Source organism: Schistocerca piceifrons, chromosome 10 (genome assembly GCF_021461385.2).
Source record: "Schistocerca piceifrons isolate TAMUIC-IGC-003096 chromosome 10, iqSchPice1.1, whole genome shotgun sequence".
Taxonomy (NCBI): Eukaryota; Metazoa; Arthropoda; class Insecta; order Orthoptera; family Acrididae; genus Schistocerca; species Schistocerca piceifrons.
The window spans coordinates 51,073,778-51,091,396 of NC_060147.1; the positions used below are offsets into that span (position 1 = coordinate 51,073,778).

The window sequence follows — 17,619 nt, forward strand, 5'->3', positions numbered from 1 at the left end:
AAAATATATTCCGCAGTACAATGACATGTTTGGATAAAAATGCTGTGATCCACTGAAAGTTCATAAAAAGCCAGTTATTAAAGGTTTGAGAGAAATAAAACCTGAACATTTACCCTTGTCAAGTGTGAGTAAAACGGCTTCCCAAGTGAAACTTAATGTGATTCCTGGACATTCCCTGTGTCCAAATTGTTACTCAAAAATATTTATCATGAATCTAGGACCATAATCACATAAGCTTGTTAATGATATTAGCAAACTGAATCCACTGGATTTTGCTTGTTCTAATTTGGAGATGTCTCCTGCTTTTTTTTTAAAAAAAAAAAAAAAAAAAAGTGAGTAGCGGAAAAGGAAAAAAAAAAGTGAGTAGCGGAAAAGGAAAAGCAGCTATAGAAAGTGAGGTACACAAATTTCAAACAAAATTAGAAAATGAAAACCACTAGTTTGCTCTTGTTCTACTGTATACTGTTGGTTAGTTACAGTATACTGAAGAATAAAAGCGAACTAGTGCTTTTTATTTATTATGACATTGTTCTACCAAGAACCGGTGGAAGAGCCAGTTAACAAAATTAGAAGAGACTTAGAATCGTGCTTTAATAATGTAGATACCAACTGTGTTTCTAAAAAAGAAGAAAACCTACCTCCAGAATCATCCAACTCTGAATATTTGAGCTTAATTGAGAAGTTAAAGAGTAAGTAAAATTTTAAATTTGCTCCTGACTCATGGGCTAGAGATAAAATAGTTCATGAGTTTGTTGTTTCTGATCATTTGGTTAAACTCACCTGAAAATTAGTGAAAGAACAAGGCATTATACCAGTTTTAGGAAGAAAAAAGGAGTAGGTGTAAGTGAAGAAACAAATGAAAGCTCCAGCTGTTTTTTTTTTTTAAGACGGTGAAAACAGTAAAATGTGCAAAGGTAGCAAAAGAGTTGTTATAAATGAATGAATAGTGCTGTCAAATTTAAGTGAACTTCATACAGTTTTCAAAAATGCTCATCCTGAATGCAAAATTGGAAGGTCAAAATTTGGTGACCTTCACACTAAGGGGTCCCCCCAGGGGGCTCGCCACTCTTTGGCAGGTTCGTGCTTGACTACCACGGGGCCCCCAGCCTTTGCAGCATTTTTTCCTTCCGTGCTGCAAGTCTATTCTCTTGGTATTCTTTTTCTCCTCCCTTGGGGAACACGTGTGGGGTGTTATTGTAAATGTTTTGCATTCTGTCGTTGCCTTAAGAACAGTCTCACCTTTCTTTTTCTTTTTCCCTTCTCCTCTCATTCGGCCGCTTCGGCATTTGAGGTTCCACTTTCTCTTCTTCCTCCCTGTGCGCTTCTGAAGGCTGGCCCACACGTCTGACGCATAACAGGTGACCGGGTAACGTGAAATTCCCAGCCCCGGGCGGACAGGTAGGATTCGCACATACCCCCTGGTACGGGCCAGGCCAAGGGAGAGGCGATTGCCTGAGCTGTAACCTTCCAAATTGCCGATTGGCTCCTCCGTCAGATGTTCGGGAGGTGTGTCCTGAGGTGTGAAGAATCACCTAAGGCGGGTGCACCCCCTTGTGAAGGGGTCCCCAGTTGGAAGGAGCATATGAGTCATCTTCCCACCCAGCATCTACAAAAATTAAACGTAATGAGGCTAATGATTTGAAGACCCTTCCCACTGCACCACAGTAAATCCGTTTATTATTCATAAAGATGTTCATGCAATTGCCAGCCCCGTGAAATCCTGCTCTTGTTTATGGAATGGCACTTTGCTTTTGGAGACCACTTCTGATTCTCAAGCACAACAACTGTTTGCTGCCTCGCTTCTCCACGGTTACCCTGTTCGTGTCGAGGTCCGTAGAACTTTGTATTCTTCCCGTGGTGTAATTTACACCAGGCTGTTCGACAGTCTAACTGAGGCCAAAATCCAATCTTACCTCTCTGATCACGGTGTCATTGCCGTCCATCGTGCAATGAAAAAGGTAGAGTCCCACCTTAGTGCCCACCCACACTCCTTTTCTCACCTTTGATAGAGTGGTGCTTCTGTCCAAGATCAAAGCAGGCTATGAAATTATCAAAGTCTGGCTGTACATTTCGAACCCAGAGTGCTGCTATCAGTGTCATCCTTTCAACCGCACTAGAACGTCTTGTCGACATCCAGCCAAATGTGTCACCTGTGGTAGGGATGCACACGAGAGCAATTGTCCACCTCCTTCTCCCCAATGTATAAACTGCAATGGTGGCCATGCCGCCTACTCTCGGGATTGTCTTGAGCAGGCTGTTCGAGAGCTCCAGGTAAAGAAAAAAGTGCCTTATCCAGTCACTTGCTAGTTACCGGCTAGTCGCAAATCCTGTGTTCTCCCATCTGGTACCTATAGTTCTGTTCTTGTTATCCCTCGCTCCGTGCAGGACATGGCCATGCAGACGTGCGAGCTCTGATTCAGCTCAGAGTTTGTGAAATCGACCAGTGTCAAGGTAGCATCGCCATCCCCCCGTCCAGCTGTTTCACAGAGGAAGACCGCACCGCACTTCCTTCTCTAAATCCTCGCATGAACGAAAAAATGGCTGACATCGAAATAAGTGTCCAAGGAATAGAAAAGCAACTGGAATCACTCAACAGAGGAAAGTCCACTGGACCTGACGGGATACCAATCCGATTCTGCACAGAGTACGTGAAAGAACTTGCCCCCCTTCTAACAGCCGTGTACCGCAAGTCTCTAGAGGAACGGAAGGTTCCAAATGATTGGAAAAGAGCACAGGTAGTCCCAGTCTTCAAGAAGGGTCGTCGAGCAGATGCGCAAAACTATAGACCTATATCTCTGACGTCAATCTGTTGTAGAATTTTAGAACATGTTTTTTGCTCACGTATCATGTCGTTTTTGGAAACCCAGAATCTACTCTGTAGGAATCAACATGGATTCCGGAAACAGCGATCGTGTGAGACCCAACTCGCTTTGTTTGTTCATGAGACCCAGAAAATATTAGAGACAGGCTCCCAGGTAGATGCTATTTTTCTTGACTTCCGGGAGGTGTTCGATACAGTTCCGCACTGTCGCCTGATAAACAAAGTAAGAGCCTACGGAATATCAGACCACCTGTGTGGCTGGATTGAAGAGTTTTTAGCAAACAGAACACAGCATGTTGTTATCAATGGAGAGACATCTACAGACATTAAAGTAACGTCTGGCATGCCACAGGGGAGTGTTATGGGACCATTGCTTTTCACAATATATATAAATGACCTAGTAGATAGTGTCGGAAGTTCCGTGTGGCTTTCGTGGATGATGCTGTAGTATACAGACAAGTTGCAGCATTAGAAAATTGTAGCAAAATGCAGGAAAATCTGCAGCGGATAGGCACTTGGTGCAGGGAGTGGTAGCTGACCCTTAACATAGACAAATGTAATGTATTGTGAATACATAGAAAGAAGGATCCTTTATTGTATGATTATCTGATAGTGGAACAAACACTGGTAGCAGTTACTTCTGTAAAATATCTGGGAGTATGCGCGTGGAACGATTTGAAATGGAATGATCGTATAAAATTAATTGTTGGTAAGGTGGGTACCAGGTTGAGATTCATTGGGAGAGTCCTTAGAAAATGTAGTCCATCAACAAAGAAGGTGACTTACAAAACACTCGTTCGACCTATACTTGAGTATTGCTCATCAGTGTGGGATCCGTACCAGGTCAGGTTGACAGAGGAGATAGAGAAGATCCGAAGAAGAGCAGCGCGTTTCGTCACAGGGTTATTTGGTAACCGTGATAGCGTTACAGAGATGTTTAACAAACTCGAGTGGCAGACTCTGCAAGAGAGGCGCTCTGTGTCACAGTGTAGCTTGCTCGCCAGGTTTCGAGAGTGTGCGTTTCTGGATGAGGTATCGAGTATATAGCTTCCCCCTACTTATACCTCCCGAGGAGATCATGAATGTAAAATTAGAGAGATTCGAGTGCGCACGGAGGCTTTCAGACAGTCGTTCTTCCCGCGAACCATACGCGACTGGAACAGGACAGGGAGGTAATGACAGTGGCACGTAAAGTGCCCTCCGCCACACACCGTTGGGTGGCTTGCAGAGTATAAATGTAGATGTAGATGTAGATGTACAACAAGCTGTCAAACTCTTACTCAAGGGACGAAGCCATTAGCTACACATCGGTAGGCCAGAAAGAACAGGAAGAGTACTCCCATGAAGACTTCCTCCGTCTCTCCAGCCAAACAACACCCGAGTCTTCCTGTAACCAGAAAGGCTCGAAGAAATCCACCAAAGGCAAACGTTCTTCTGCTTCGCCAACTCAGAGTTCTTCGATGGTGTCACCATGTGATAGCTTAGTAGCGCGGCTAGCCTCCGTGTCACTGGTGCGCACCAACAACTGTTCTTCAGCATTGGACTCCACAGACTGACCGCACAAGCAGGCCGATGCTCCTGTGGACCCCACGGGGCAGGATCCTCCAGCTTCTGTGCCCTGTAGTAGCGCCTCTTCCCCAGCCCCCGAGGTGACACCCCTACACCTCTTCCTCATCGAGACTCTCCTCCAGTGGAACGTTCGTGGCCTTCAGTCCCACAAACAGGATTTCACCTGTTTCTAGTGTTGCAGCGCCCTCTTGTACTCTGCCTCCAGCAAACAAAATTGCGCCCTCAGTACCGCTTTAAGCTTTCACATTTCATACCGATTCGTTTTGACCTTCCCCCGGAGGTCGGCATTCCATCTCGTGCTCATACGAGATGACATTCGTAGTCAGCCCATCTCCCGGACGACCATTCTTTAAGCTGTTGCAGTTCGCCTTTTCCTTTCACATCTGACTTCTTCTCTCTGTACCATTTGTGTCCCTCCGTCATTCCCTGTCACCGGGGCAGACTTGCTTCAGCTTATTGGGCAGTTACCTCTCCCATTTTTGCTACTCAGTGACTTAAATGCGCATCATCCCTTTTTGGGTTGTCCCAGGGTGTGTCAGAGTTGCCCTCTTGGCTGATCTTAACCAACCTCTTCTGCCTTAACACCAAAGCACCCACTTTTCCTTTCCGACTCCTCACACACCTATTCCCGTTTGGACCTATCCTTGTGCACTGCCAAGCTTGCCCCTCCATTCTTTCTGACACCTAATCGACTGACCATTTCCCGTGTGCTATCTGTTTGCTGACTCCTACTCGGCATGCACGCCCAAGTTGGCAGCTTCCTAAGTCTGATTGGCAGTTTTACTCCTCCCTGGCGATCTTTGAAGAACAAGATTTCCCCAGTTGTCAAGACCATGTGGAATATCTCACAAACGTTACCCTTAGTGCTGGAAAACGTTCTATTCCCTGCACTTCCTCTTTACCACGTTGTGTCCCAGACTCTTGGTGGACTGAGGCAGACCCCGACACAATTTGTGCACAACACGTGCTCTCCATGTTGTTGACCACCATCCTATGATGGCAAACTGCATGCATTATAAACAGATGTGTGCAAAGTGTTGTCACGTTCTTTGGGATCGCAAAAGAGCTAGCTGGATATCATTCACTAGTTCTTTTAACGGTTCCACCCCTTTCTCTGTTGAGTGGGCCAACCTCCAATGGCTCTCTGGGACCAAGACGCATTTCCCAATTTTCAGCCTGACTGTAGCAGAAAATGTCATTGTGGACCCTATTGCTATCTCCAACACGTTGGGCTGCCGTTTTGCGGAAGTTTCGAGCTCTTCTATCACCATCACCCTACCTTCCTCCATTGGAAACAAGTGGAGGAGGCTCGGGCAATACCCTTCTCTTCTCCAAATCGTGAGTGCTACAATGCTGCCTTTACTATGAGGAAGCTAGACCATGCTCTCAGTTCATCCTGGTCTTCTGCCCCAGGGCCAGATGCTGTCCGCATTCAGATGTTGCAGCACCTTTGTCTTGTGGGCAAACACTTTCAGTTTAACATGGACAAACTCATGTGCGCAGAGGGCATTTTTCCTTGACACTGGCATGAAGCCATCAACATACCCATACCGAAGCCCAGTAAGGACAAAAACCTTCCTCCTAGCTACCACTCCATCTCTCTTACCAGCTGCATTTGCAAGGTGATGGAATGTATGATTCATGCCCGGCTGACATGGTGGCTTGAGTCTTGCAATTTACTGATGAATGCATCGTGTGGAATTCGAGCACGGCGTTCTGCACTTGACCATGTCGTTACTTTGTCCACGCGTGTGATGAATGGTTTTCTGCGGGAATCGTATACTGGGCGTGTTTTTTGATTTGGAGAAGGCCTATGACACCTGCTGGTATCGTCCATACTCTTTACACGTGTGGCTTTTATGGGTGCCTGCCCTGTTTCCTTCAGGCATTTTTAAAAGACCAAGTTATCAAGGTGTGTGGGGGGTTCTACCTTGTTGGACACATTTATCCAGGAAAATTATGTGCCTCACAGTTCCGTCGTGAGTGTCGTTCTCTTTGCTATCACCATTAACCCTATAATGGGCTGTTTACCGCCGGGCATCTCCAGCTCCATTTTTGTTGACAATTTTGTCATCTATTGCAGTTCTCCACAGACCTGTCTCACTGAGTGGCATCTTCAGCGATGTCTTGATCATCTTTACTCCTGGAGCATTGACAATGGCTTTCGATTTTTGACTGACAAAACAATCTGTATGACTGTCTGGTGGTGCAAATCGTTTCTCCCACCATCTTTACATCTTGGGACTGTTGCCCTTCAATTCGTGAAACTACGAAAGTTCTAGGGCTCATGCTCGATAGGAAGCTTTCTTGGTCCTCCCATATGTCTTACCTGGCAGCCTGCTGTACTCTGTTCTTCAGTGTCCTGTGTGTCCTCTGTGGTACTTCCTGGGGAGCTGATTGAACCACCCTCCTCCATTTGTACCTGTCTCTCGTCAGTTTGAAACTCGACCATGGGTGCTTTGTTTATGCGTCTGCATGTCTATCCCTCTTACGCCATCTCAACAGTATTCACCATCGCGACATCCGTTTGGCCACGGTGCCTTTTACACTAGCCTGGTTGAGTGTCTGTATGCTGAAGCTGCTGGTCTACCGCTGTTCTAACACTGATTTTCTCCTTAGCAGATATGCATGCTGTTTGTCTGCCATGCATGGCCACCCATCCTATGCCTCCTCCTATAATTATACCTATGATTGCAAGTTGGGGGATGTCCCTTTTCTCTGCTACCTCTTGGACTCCACTTTCGGGCACTTGCTAAGGTGGCTTAACTTCACACGACCTGCAACTTTCCCACTGCGTGTGAACCCTTCACCACATTGGCTTTGTGAAGTGACCCATGTTAACTTTGGCCTTCATTCGCCTCCCAAGGGCACTACTCCAGCCTCGGTCTATCGTCTTCAGTTTCACGACCCTCGCGTGGAACTTTGTATACGCTGATGGCTGTTGGACTGACCGTGGGTCGGCTGTGCCTTCGTCGGCACCCGTGTCTTTCAATATCGGCTTCTGGTAAATTGCTCAGTATTTACAGCCATGCTCTTCTACCTGTATCAAGCGACGGAGTAAATCTGGCAGTACAGCCTTTTCAATTGTGTTATCGGCTCAGATTCACTCAGTTCTCTTCAAAGTCTATGTGTGCTGTTCACTGCCCATCCCTTAGTGCAGCAGGTCCAGGAAAACTGTCACTTGCTCACTCTTGGTGAAGCCAGTGTGATGCTTCTGTGGGTTCCTGGTCATGTCGGTCTGCCAGGAAACGAGGCTGCTGACACTGCTGCCAAGCTGCAGTCCTCGTACCTCAGCCCGAAAATTCCTCTATTCCCTCCGATGACCTAAGTGTTGCTGTCTGTCAGGTAGTGGTGTCCCTTTGGCATCGCCAGTGGTCTTCCCTTCACGGGAATAAGCTCAGGATTATTAAGCGCCTCCCAGTAGTTTGAACGACCTCCTCTCGGCCCTCCAAACAGGAGGAGGTCATTTTAACTAGACTGCGTAATGGGCACTGCCTTTTTAGCCATTGTCATTTGATAAGTGGCGCTACCCCACCACTTTGTACACATTGCGCCCAAATTTTAACTGTCCGCCACTTCCTTACGGACTGCCCATTTTTTAAATGCTTACGCTCCCACATGGGTTTTCCATCTGAGTTATCGCCCATTTTAGCAAATGACACGCGAGCTGTTGGCTGCGCTTTATTTTACCCGCCATAGCAATGTGGCAAAGGCCATTTAATTTTGAACCTCTGTTTCTAGAGTACGGTGTCTTTTTTAGCCCTTTTTCAACATGCCTGTTTTCTATTACCGTATTTACTCGAATCTAAGCCGCACTCGAATCTAAGCCGCACCTGAAAAATGAGACTCAAAATCAAGGAAAAAAAATTTTACCGAATCTAAGCCGCACCTGAAATTTGAGACTTGAAATTCAAGGGGAGAGAAAAGTTTTAGGCCGCACCTCCAAATCGAAACAAAGTTGGTCCATTGTAATATGAGACACAATTTAGGTCGAATGAATGACGATACAGTTACAGTAGTTTGGTTCGAGACGTACACTTAGCAGTTAAGCTTTGCCAGGTGGCCATTGCTATGTGTCACGCACTCCGTCCGTTTTTATACGGGTACCCCTCCTTTTTCACGTGCTTCGTCTGGTTTGAATTGATTGCTTATTTTTCTTTGATCTGATAAGTGCCGTTCTCTTTGTTATAGGTGTTTATGTCACTGTTAGCTGAAGATGCATTACTGTACTGTGTCATGCATTGTTTGTCGGATTCTGATAATGAGTGTTTACGGCCTGTTGCCGCTCGCGGCATGGCTTGCTTTTGTGCGTGCTACCGCCGCTTACAATTAAAAAAAAAGAGAGAGAGAGAGGAATTGTCTCATTAGCGAAACAATGGCAAGAGACTGCTATTTGTTGCTACTTACACTGCTGCTTTCTTTGATAATGATCAACAAGAACCAAATAATGGACTACGTATGATAGATGATGTTCTGAACGAGAGTTTAGAGAAAATTTTTCTCCGTTTGAAAATCTTTGCAGACGCCTCTTTAGTACATTACATTCTGCACAGAAATTAAAGTCATCTTATTAGATTTAAAAATCTAGTCAATTGCCGTGCTTCATTTCTGACTGTATCACTATTACGCATAAGAATAATACGAATATGAACATGACATGATAGGTATATTCTTCCGCGTTTGCTGTTGTCTCACTTTAGTTTCGTAGTTTATTAGGCAGAAAGAATTTAAATGAGATAGCAGCAAACTCGAAAGAATACGTGGTAAAATGTTTATATTCGAATTATTATTATTATGGTGAAGAGAATACTGCATGTGATTCACAAGTCATAAGTTCCTATTAGCAACCATCTCTTCTCACAGGTAGGAAAAAATTCAGAACGTAGAGTTGGCCCTATTGACAAACATCCCTAACAGTCTTGCCAGTCGGATTTTCGTAGTATATTGAAACGCTGCAACATTCGAAGATGAACAATACGGAATTTGTATTTACTTCGATGAATAATGTATGAAAATGCAGTGGTTGAAACTCGGGGCGGAGGAAAAAAAGCTCGTCTTCCACTTTTTTTTAATTTATTTACTGACGCAGAGGTTTTGGTGCCAGTATTTATCTTTGTGCCTGCAAAGCATGCCTGTGTAGCGCTACATACATTCGACGGCAGAAGTTAGCTGTGGCGGCACCTACCAACATTTTTCAGAACTTCTACTTACTTTGCACTCGATTCTAAGCCGCAGGTGGTTTTTTGGATTACAAAAACTGGAAAAAAAAGTGCGGCTTAGATTCGAGTAAATACGGTGTGTCGATAGGGAGTGGTGTATAGTTGTTTTTTTAACTCCTCTCTGTCTTCGTGTTCTATAGTTTTGACTTGGGCATGTATGACCTCAGTTGTTTTTTGCACCCGCAAACAGAACAAAACCAAAAAACCATAAGTGGTGTACTATGGTCGGCTCCTCAGGAACACACTCCATGTGTGTTTATTTATATCATCAAAATGTCAACTGATGACTTTTGGTGCAAACTCAATTATGTTAACTACAAAGAGTTACTATAAGGGTAATGCCAAAAGTAAGGTCTCCTATTTTTTTTATAAGTACATATACCTGTTTATTTCTACAATGGTTTACATCAGTTTACAGCTTGAACATTTAGCTATTTTTCGACATAATCACCATTTCTGTCGATGCGTTTTTGTAGACGCTGTGGCAGTTTTTGTATGCCCATGTCATACCAGCTGTTCAGAAAGTTATGAACCATTTCTTTCACCTTGTCGGAGCTGAATCGCTTTCCGGCCAAATGTTCTTTTAACCTAGGGAACATGTGATAGTCACTGGGCGCCAAGTCAGGACTATAAAGTGAGTGGGTGAGTATGTTCCACTGAAACTGTTGCAGGAGAGCAACGGTTTGCCGAGCATTGTGTGGGCGAGCCTTGTCATGGAGAATGTGTACACCCATGCTCAACATTCCTCTTATCCGGTTCTGAATTGCTCGTTTGAGTTGTTTCTAAATCTCACAGTAACTGTCAGCGTTAATTGTGGTCCCAGCGATTCAACTCCAATGAAGAGGTTAAAGAAGAGGTTCATAACTTTCTGAACAGCATGGCAGTGAGCTGGTATGACATGGGCATACAAAAACTGCCACAGCATCTACAAAAATACATAGACAGAAATAGTGATTATGTCAAAAAATAGCTAAACGTTCAAGCTGTAAACTGATGTAAACCATTGTAGAAATAAACAGGTCTATGTACTTATAAAAAATAGGAGACCTTACTTTTGGTATTACCCTCGTAGATTTCATGGTCTGTGATGCTAACAGTTACAAATGCATGATGAGTTCTATGATAAATGCCATGGTAAAGAAACCGCTCTTGAACTGTTTAATGAATCTGAGGAGGGAATGCCTGACAATGTTACCTTCAAACAGTGAGTCACAACTGACAGTACTGAAATGATAACATTGGTTAAATCTCAGGAAGAGTACTTCAAATCTTTAATTGATAAGTTAGAAAATCTCAAAATTCACCATTATATTTCTAAATTTAAAAGTAAGTTTTTGAAGGACAAAAAAGGACAACTTTATGAAACTAAATGCATAGGTGTAGGTGATTTTGCAGAAAACTTTTCATTTGTGGTTCCGAATGAAATACAAGGATACCATTGGGTCACTGACCAGGCAACAGTGGATCCACTCGTTCTGTACTTCAGAAATGAAAAAGACAAAGTTTGCAGTTCTTCAATTTGCATTCAAAGTAAGGACTTGGACCACAGCACTTCAGTTGTCCCAGGGGGAGGTTGGAGGTCGAATGACACGTTTTTGCTTCTTGTCATGGTAAAAAATGTATGCGATGGAGTAGGAGGTACAACAAAATGTGAAGTGAGTAAAACCAGCCTACAAAGACCACAGACCAAATTCTTACAATAGAGGACATGTATGCCTTTTGCAAGGATAACATTAAAGGCATCACCTATTTTCTTGTCAAGAAGGAAGAGGTAGTTCTTCATATTAAAACAAACCTTCAAACCAGATTTGAAAACTATATAGCTGTAACAGGAACAAAGCAATTCCAAAAATTCCTTGGCATTGCAGAAAACTTAGTTCGATCCTATGTAACATCGGAAATTGAAATACATGAGGATCATTGTGTCAGTAAAATTACATCTCTGTCTTTAACATTGAATGATTTAGTGGCATGTGTATATGATGGAGAATGGTGGCTTGCGCAGCTTGCGAGAATAAGTTTAGAAAACAATGATGTTCTTCGGCCAGCAGGCTGGTTAATATGCACAAAAATGTCATTCAGGAAATCTGCAAGTGATAAAGTTTGGATACCAATGAAATACATAAAAAGGAAGCTTTCAGTGCTTGAACATACCAAAGTAACTCGGAGGTCTTATTCTTTATCACTAAAGCTGTCTGAAGAAATAAGTGTTCTTAACCATCACTACTAACATTAGGAAGCATCATATCTCAAAACTATGTTAATTGGAAATACTTATTTTAAATTTGTCTAGATAATATATTTTTTTGCACAAAATTCAGTACCTTAACTTCAATAACACGATCTTATCTAACCAATATGACACGTGAATTAGGCAACAACCGAAAGATCAATTTTTGTGTAACGTGAATTATTTTCTGATTTTCAAAAATTCACATCTTTGCTCACAGTCAAATATCAATGTTGAAATTTTTACAGTTCTCTGCTATCATATAGGTGGACAAAATGTACAAAAGTCAAATGTTTATGTTCGATCCTACCAGTGATAACTAGCCCTGAACTTTACAAAAAAATAAATATTTTCAAATTTCAAAAATTTATTCTTACTCTATACAAGGCTAGTAGTTTATGATATCTCACTAGAGAAGAAAAAAACACTCTGATAAATCATCCCTTGGTTGTTATTTTTGTGTCTAAAAAGTGAATTTTCTGAGTTATGAATACCAAATTTTGGAGGTCATTTCAATTGGTTATTTATTAATTTAGGGTATTTTGGGTAATAAACTTTGTTTGTAGAGGAGACTTTTCTGAAACAAACATGTCAGTCGCAATGTTCTAACTTAAGCCAGTGTAGAGATATTCAAATTAACGATAATGCCTCCAAACTGATAATTGTGTGCTTACAAACAGAAATGGCCGCTATTCAGTAATGATGCAAGGTAAAATTTTTTTAAAAACTGTTTAGACTTCTCAGTTATAGGGTAATCACACATAAAAATCCCAAAATATTTGAAAAATGTCAAGTGACCAACTTAATTTTTATTGGATCACTTCACTTGGACTGACCCAGTATTAAGAAAAGGATAAATTGCTTCTCATCATATAGTGGACTCACAGACAGGCACAAGAAAGAGATTCCTAAACAAATAAGCTTTCGGCCAAAATGCCTCCTTCTGAATTAGACAACCTGCAGGCGCATATTCATGCAAACACAGCTCACACATACGTGACCACTGTCTCTGGCTGCCGAGGCTAGACTTGGGTCTCAGCAACCAGAGACAGTGGTTCTCTGTGTGTCTGTGAGCTGAGTGTGCGTGGTTGTTGTGTGATTTTGGCCGAAAGCTTATTTGTTTAGGAGTCTCTTTCTTGTTCCTGTCTGCAACTCGGTCTCTCCACTGTATGGTGAGTAGCAATCTATAATTTTCATAATGTTGTTGTTGTTATCCCGTCCTGGATGTTGTGTGGAGAATAGTTAGATATAGTTACCAAATTGTGAAACATTCCAGCACACCTTTAAAAGTGTGGTCTAATGCATGGATTTTGCAAAAATGCTAGGGTCTAGTATTGCATGTTCTTGAATGCATAAATAAAGTGTGCTTCACATTGTTTTATGTCGCTATAGCAATTCAGAAATTGTGGAGGTAAAGCAATGTTTGAATATTTTAATAATACTAAATTGCTGTAACAATTCCAAACCTTATATTTTCCAAGCATATGTTACGCTCAGCTATAGTTAATATAGTAAGTGTTGAACCCTTTTATGTGAAACACATCATTAAATTGATCATTGTTGTTTATTGAGAGTAATAATCAGTAACCTTGTGCTTTATTATTATTGGATTAATTCCCTGCATTGAAATGTTTGAAATAATGTTTTTATATTTCCAAATGTATACTTCTTTCTGCAGTTGTTTATTGGTGGTGTCCCTAATAAACAAGAAGGCTTGGCGGTCATCCAGAACTTCACGGGGTGCATGGAAAATGTATACCTCAACTCGACCAACCTGATAAGTGTTATGAAGGGCTCGTCAGAGTACGGGCAGGATCAGTTTGACTACCGGACCGTCAATACAGCATTTCACTGCCCTGTGAGTTACGTACTTAACATACTGTAGCTGTTTTTTACTTCACCAGTGTGTTAAGATAATTTCCTTACCACGTCTTTTTATGTTTGTGTGATCTTGACTCGTAACAGAAACTGGTATTCAGCCACTTTTCAAATTAAAACATTGAAACAGGAAGATATAATGTAATGTCACCATTATGACGCAGCATGCTAAATTCTTACTGGCAAAATGAGCACTAAACCAGACAATAATCTTTCAGAACACTTTATCAGTAATCTTTCAGAACACTTTATCAGTAATCTTTCAGAACACTTTATCAGTAATCTTTCAGAACACTTTATCAGTAATCTTTCAGAACACTTTATCAGTAATCTTTCAGAACACTTTATGAGTAATCTTTCAGAACACTTTATCAATAATATTTCACAACACTTTATCAATAATATTTCACAACACTTTATTACTTATCAAGTAAGGTCGCACAGTGCTTACAATTGAAGTAGCCCTGAATCTATCAATGGAAAATATACCGAGGGTCTCACTGAAGCCTTCACTGACCATAATTATCCTCTTAACCTTGTACAAAACAAATCTCCCGTGCCTTACCTTTCCAGTCTCCCACCACCTTCCAAAGCCCCACCGTCCGGCATTCCACTCATAACTGTGTACCACCCAGGACTGGAGCAACTGAATTACGTTCTCCGCCAGTGTTTCGATTACCTCTCGTCATGCTCTGAAATGAGAAATGTCCTGCCCACTATCCTTTCCACTCCCCCCCCCCCCCCCCCTCCCCACCTCCCACACTCACATAGTGGTATCCCGCCATTCACTGAATCTACACAATATACTCGTCCATCCTTATACAACCCCTTACCTCATGGCTCATACCCCTGTAATAGACCTAGATGCAAAACCTGCCCTATACATCTTCTCACCACCATCTACTCCAGTCCGGTCACAAACATTGTCCACCACATCAAAGGCCAGGCTACCTGTGAAACCAGCCATGTGGTCTACAAGCTAAGCTGCAGTCACTGTGCTGCATTCTATGTAGGCATCACAGACAACAAGCTGTCTGTCTGCACGAATGGCCACCGACAAACTGTAACCGAGAAACAAGTGGACAATCCTGTTGCTGAACACACTGCCAAACATGATATCTTTCATTTCAATGACTGCTTCACAGCCTGTGCCATATGTATCCTTCCCACCAGCGCAAGCTTTTCTGAATTGCGCAGGTGGAAACTGTCCATGCAATACATCCTATGTTCCCGTAACCCTCCTGGCCTTGACCTTTGTTAGTGCTGTCCTCACCAATCCCGCCCCTTCCCTGTTCCCATTCCAGCACTACACATCTGTCATTCCACCACCACACCCAGTCCTCTCTCTCTCTCTCTCTCTCTCTCTCTCTCTCTCCCTCCCCCCCCCCCTCTTTTTTCCCCCCCTGCTACTCCCCCCCCCTTCCCCTCTTCCCCCTTCTTGCCGCCCAACCTGCAGTGCTTCACTGTCCGCCATACCTACTGTACTATCCCTCCCCCTCCCCGCCCCAGCCTCCTCGTTTCCCCATCCAGTTGCCACTCCCATCATACACTAGTGCTACTGCTCGCAGTGTGGTTTCAGTTGCCTGAGACTGCAGTCGTGTGTGTGTGTGTGTGTGTGTGTGTGTGTGTGTGTGTGTATTATTGAAAAAGGCCAAACTGAAAGCTGTAAGTGTAAAAATCTTCTGTTGTGGCTATCTGCGACTCAGCATCTCCACTGTATGGTGAGTAGCAACTGTCCTTCTCATAATATTGTTACATTCCATCCTGGATTTTCCATTGTTTTATTTTTCAATTGACAAATTTTGGACAAAACCTAGTCTTATAATTGGGTGTTATGGCATACATGTTTGTAATCGGGTTGAAATGCTCTCCCACAGAGCAGAATTTTTTTTTCCAAATTTTTGGTCATTTTTCACACAGTAACTCATCAAAGAGCAACCGAAAAGGCTTGTATGGCCTGAGATTGAATAATAATATAACAACAATAATAATAATCTGTCATCTAACACAGCCACACATCGATCAAGATGCATCCAACACATGGCTAAGAAAAGGCAATATATACAGTGAGACGGAAGGATTCGTGATTGCAATACAGGATCAAACAATAAACACCAGATATTACAGCAAGCATATTATTAAAGATCCCAATACCACAACACATAAATGCAGACTTTGCAAACAACAAATAGAAACAGTAGATCACATCACAAGCGGATGTGCAATACTAACAAATACAGAATACCCCAGAAGACATGACAATGTAGCAAAAATAATACATTAACAACTTGCCATACAACATAAACTAATAAAAACAACATGTTCCCACATACAAGTATGCACCACAAAATGTACTGGAGAATGATGAATACAAATTATACTGGAACAGAACCATTATAACAGATAAAACAACACCACATATCAAACCTGACATCATACTCACCAATAAAAAGAAGAAATTAACACAACTAATCGAAATATCCATACCCAGTACAACAAATATACAGAAGAAGACAGGAGAAAAAATTGAAAAATACATCCAACTGGCTGAGGAAGTCAAGGACATGTGCCATCAGGATAAAGTTGACATTATACCAATTATACTATCAACTACAGGAGTCATACCACACAATATCCACCAGTACATCAACGCAATATAGCTACATCCAAACGTATATATACAACTACAGAAATCTGTAATTATTGATACATGTTCAATTACCCAAAAGTTCCTAAATGCAATGTAATATATACCGTACAGTTAAAAGGAAGTCACACTTGATCAAGGTCTGCGTTACTTTCCATTTTTAACCAGACATAACGTCTGAGACGAAAGAGAAATATAATAATAATAATAAAATAATTTGTTTCCAAGGTTCTCACTGTGTTCCCCTAAAGCAGTATAACTATTCCGTATGAGCGTAAGTGTTGGGAAGTCCTTTATAAAAGTATTTGTCTTGAATGTAGTCTTAGAAGTGAATTGTAGATAACAAACAGGACAGAGAAGATGAGAATAGAAGTTGTTGAAGTGTATTAAAGAGAGAGAGAGAGAGAGAGAGAGAGAGAGAGAGAAAAAAAAAAAAAAAGCAGATGAGTAACTTGAATAGTAGGTACTGAATTGATTAAGAAGAAGAAAAACTTTATGGTACATATTAACTAACTGATGTGATAGATCAATAGGACATATCTTTGAACACAAGTTAATTTGATAATAGACTGTCACAGGGGTGAAAGGGGTTGAATGTACGAGTTAACCAAACTTTGCAGATATCGCGACATTGAATATAGAAAACAAAACAAAAAATTAAAGATATCAGAGAATCATTAATTGTGAATCTACAATTATTTGCACAAGCTGGACTAGCATAGAGAGTTGAATCAAACCTTTCTTTGGAGTGTTGATTACAACACAGGAAGTGTAGTATTCCTTGAAATAGATCAGTGAAACCAAATGAACTAGCGTTTTGCATTCTATGAGCAGTTCTCTCTCTTCACTTTTAGATTACTCTGAATACCAGTGAAGAAAACCCTTCAGCCAGACACATTTTTAATGAATTATTTATTTCGTTGTAATAAGTTGTGGGCTTAGTCGTTAGAAGGCAGCAAAAATTTCATGTACAAATTTCAGATTTTTGTCCTATAATGTACAAAAAATGTGAAATTTGTACAACAGGTCTTTGTTGTCATCTGGTAGATGTAGACCTAAAACTAGTTATGGTGGAATAAACCATTCTTTCAGAAATTGTGAATGGTTGCAGTTTCTTCTTCAATGATATGAAAACAAGTGTGTTTTTCAAAAACAGTTGTCAATAAAATAATAAGCAGCTCTGATTTAATATGAATGCCTCTGTCATGTGTTCAAATAATGCTAGCTTGCCACTGTAGATTTTGTCACAAATGCG

The 17,619-nt window shown here is 41.8% G+C and overlaps 1 protein-coding gene across 2 annotated transcripts in view; it reads left to right on the forward strand.

Annotated features, from left to right (window-relative positions):
- Positions 1 to 17,619, forward strand: part of LOC124719061 (neurexin-4) — a 166,944-nt gene that overhangs the window by 55,982 nt on the left and 93,343 nt on the right. For both annotated transcript variants that reach the window (XM_047244732.1, XM_047244733.1), the window contains exon 7: positions 13,518 to 13,697. In XM_047244732.1, the coding sequence (XP_047100688.1) occupies positions 13,518 to 13,697 (180 nt within the window). The remainder of the gene's footprint in view (positions 1 to 13,517; positions 13,698 to 17,619) is intronic.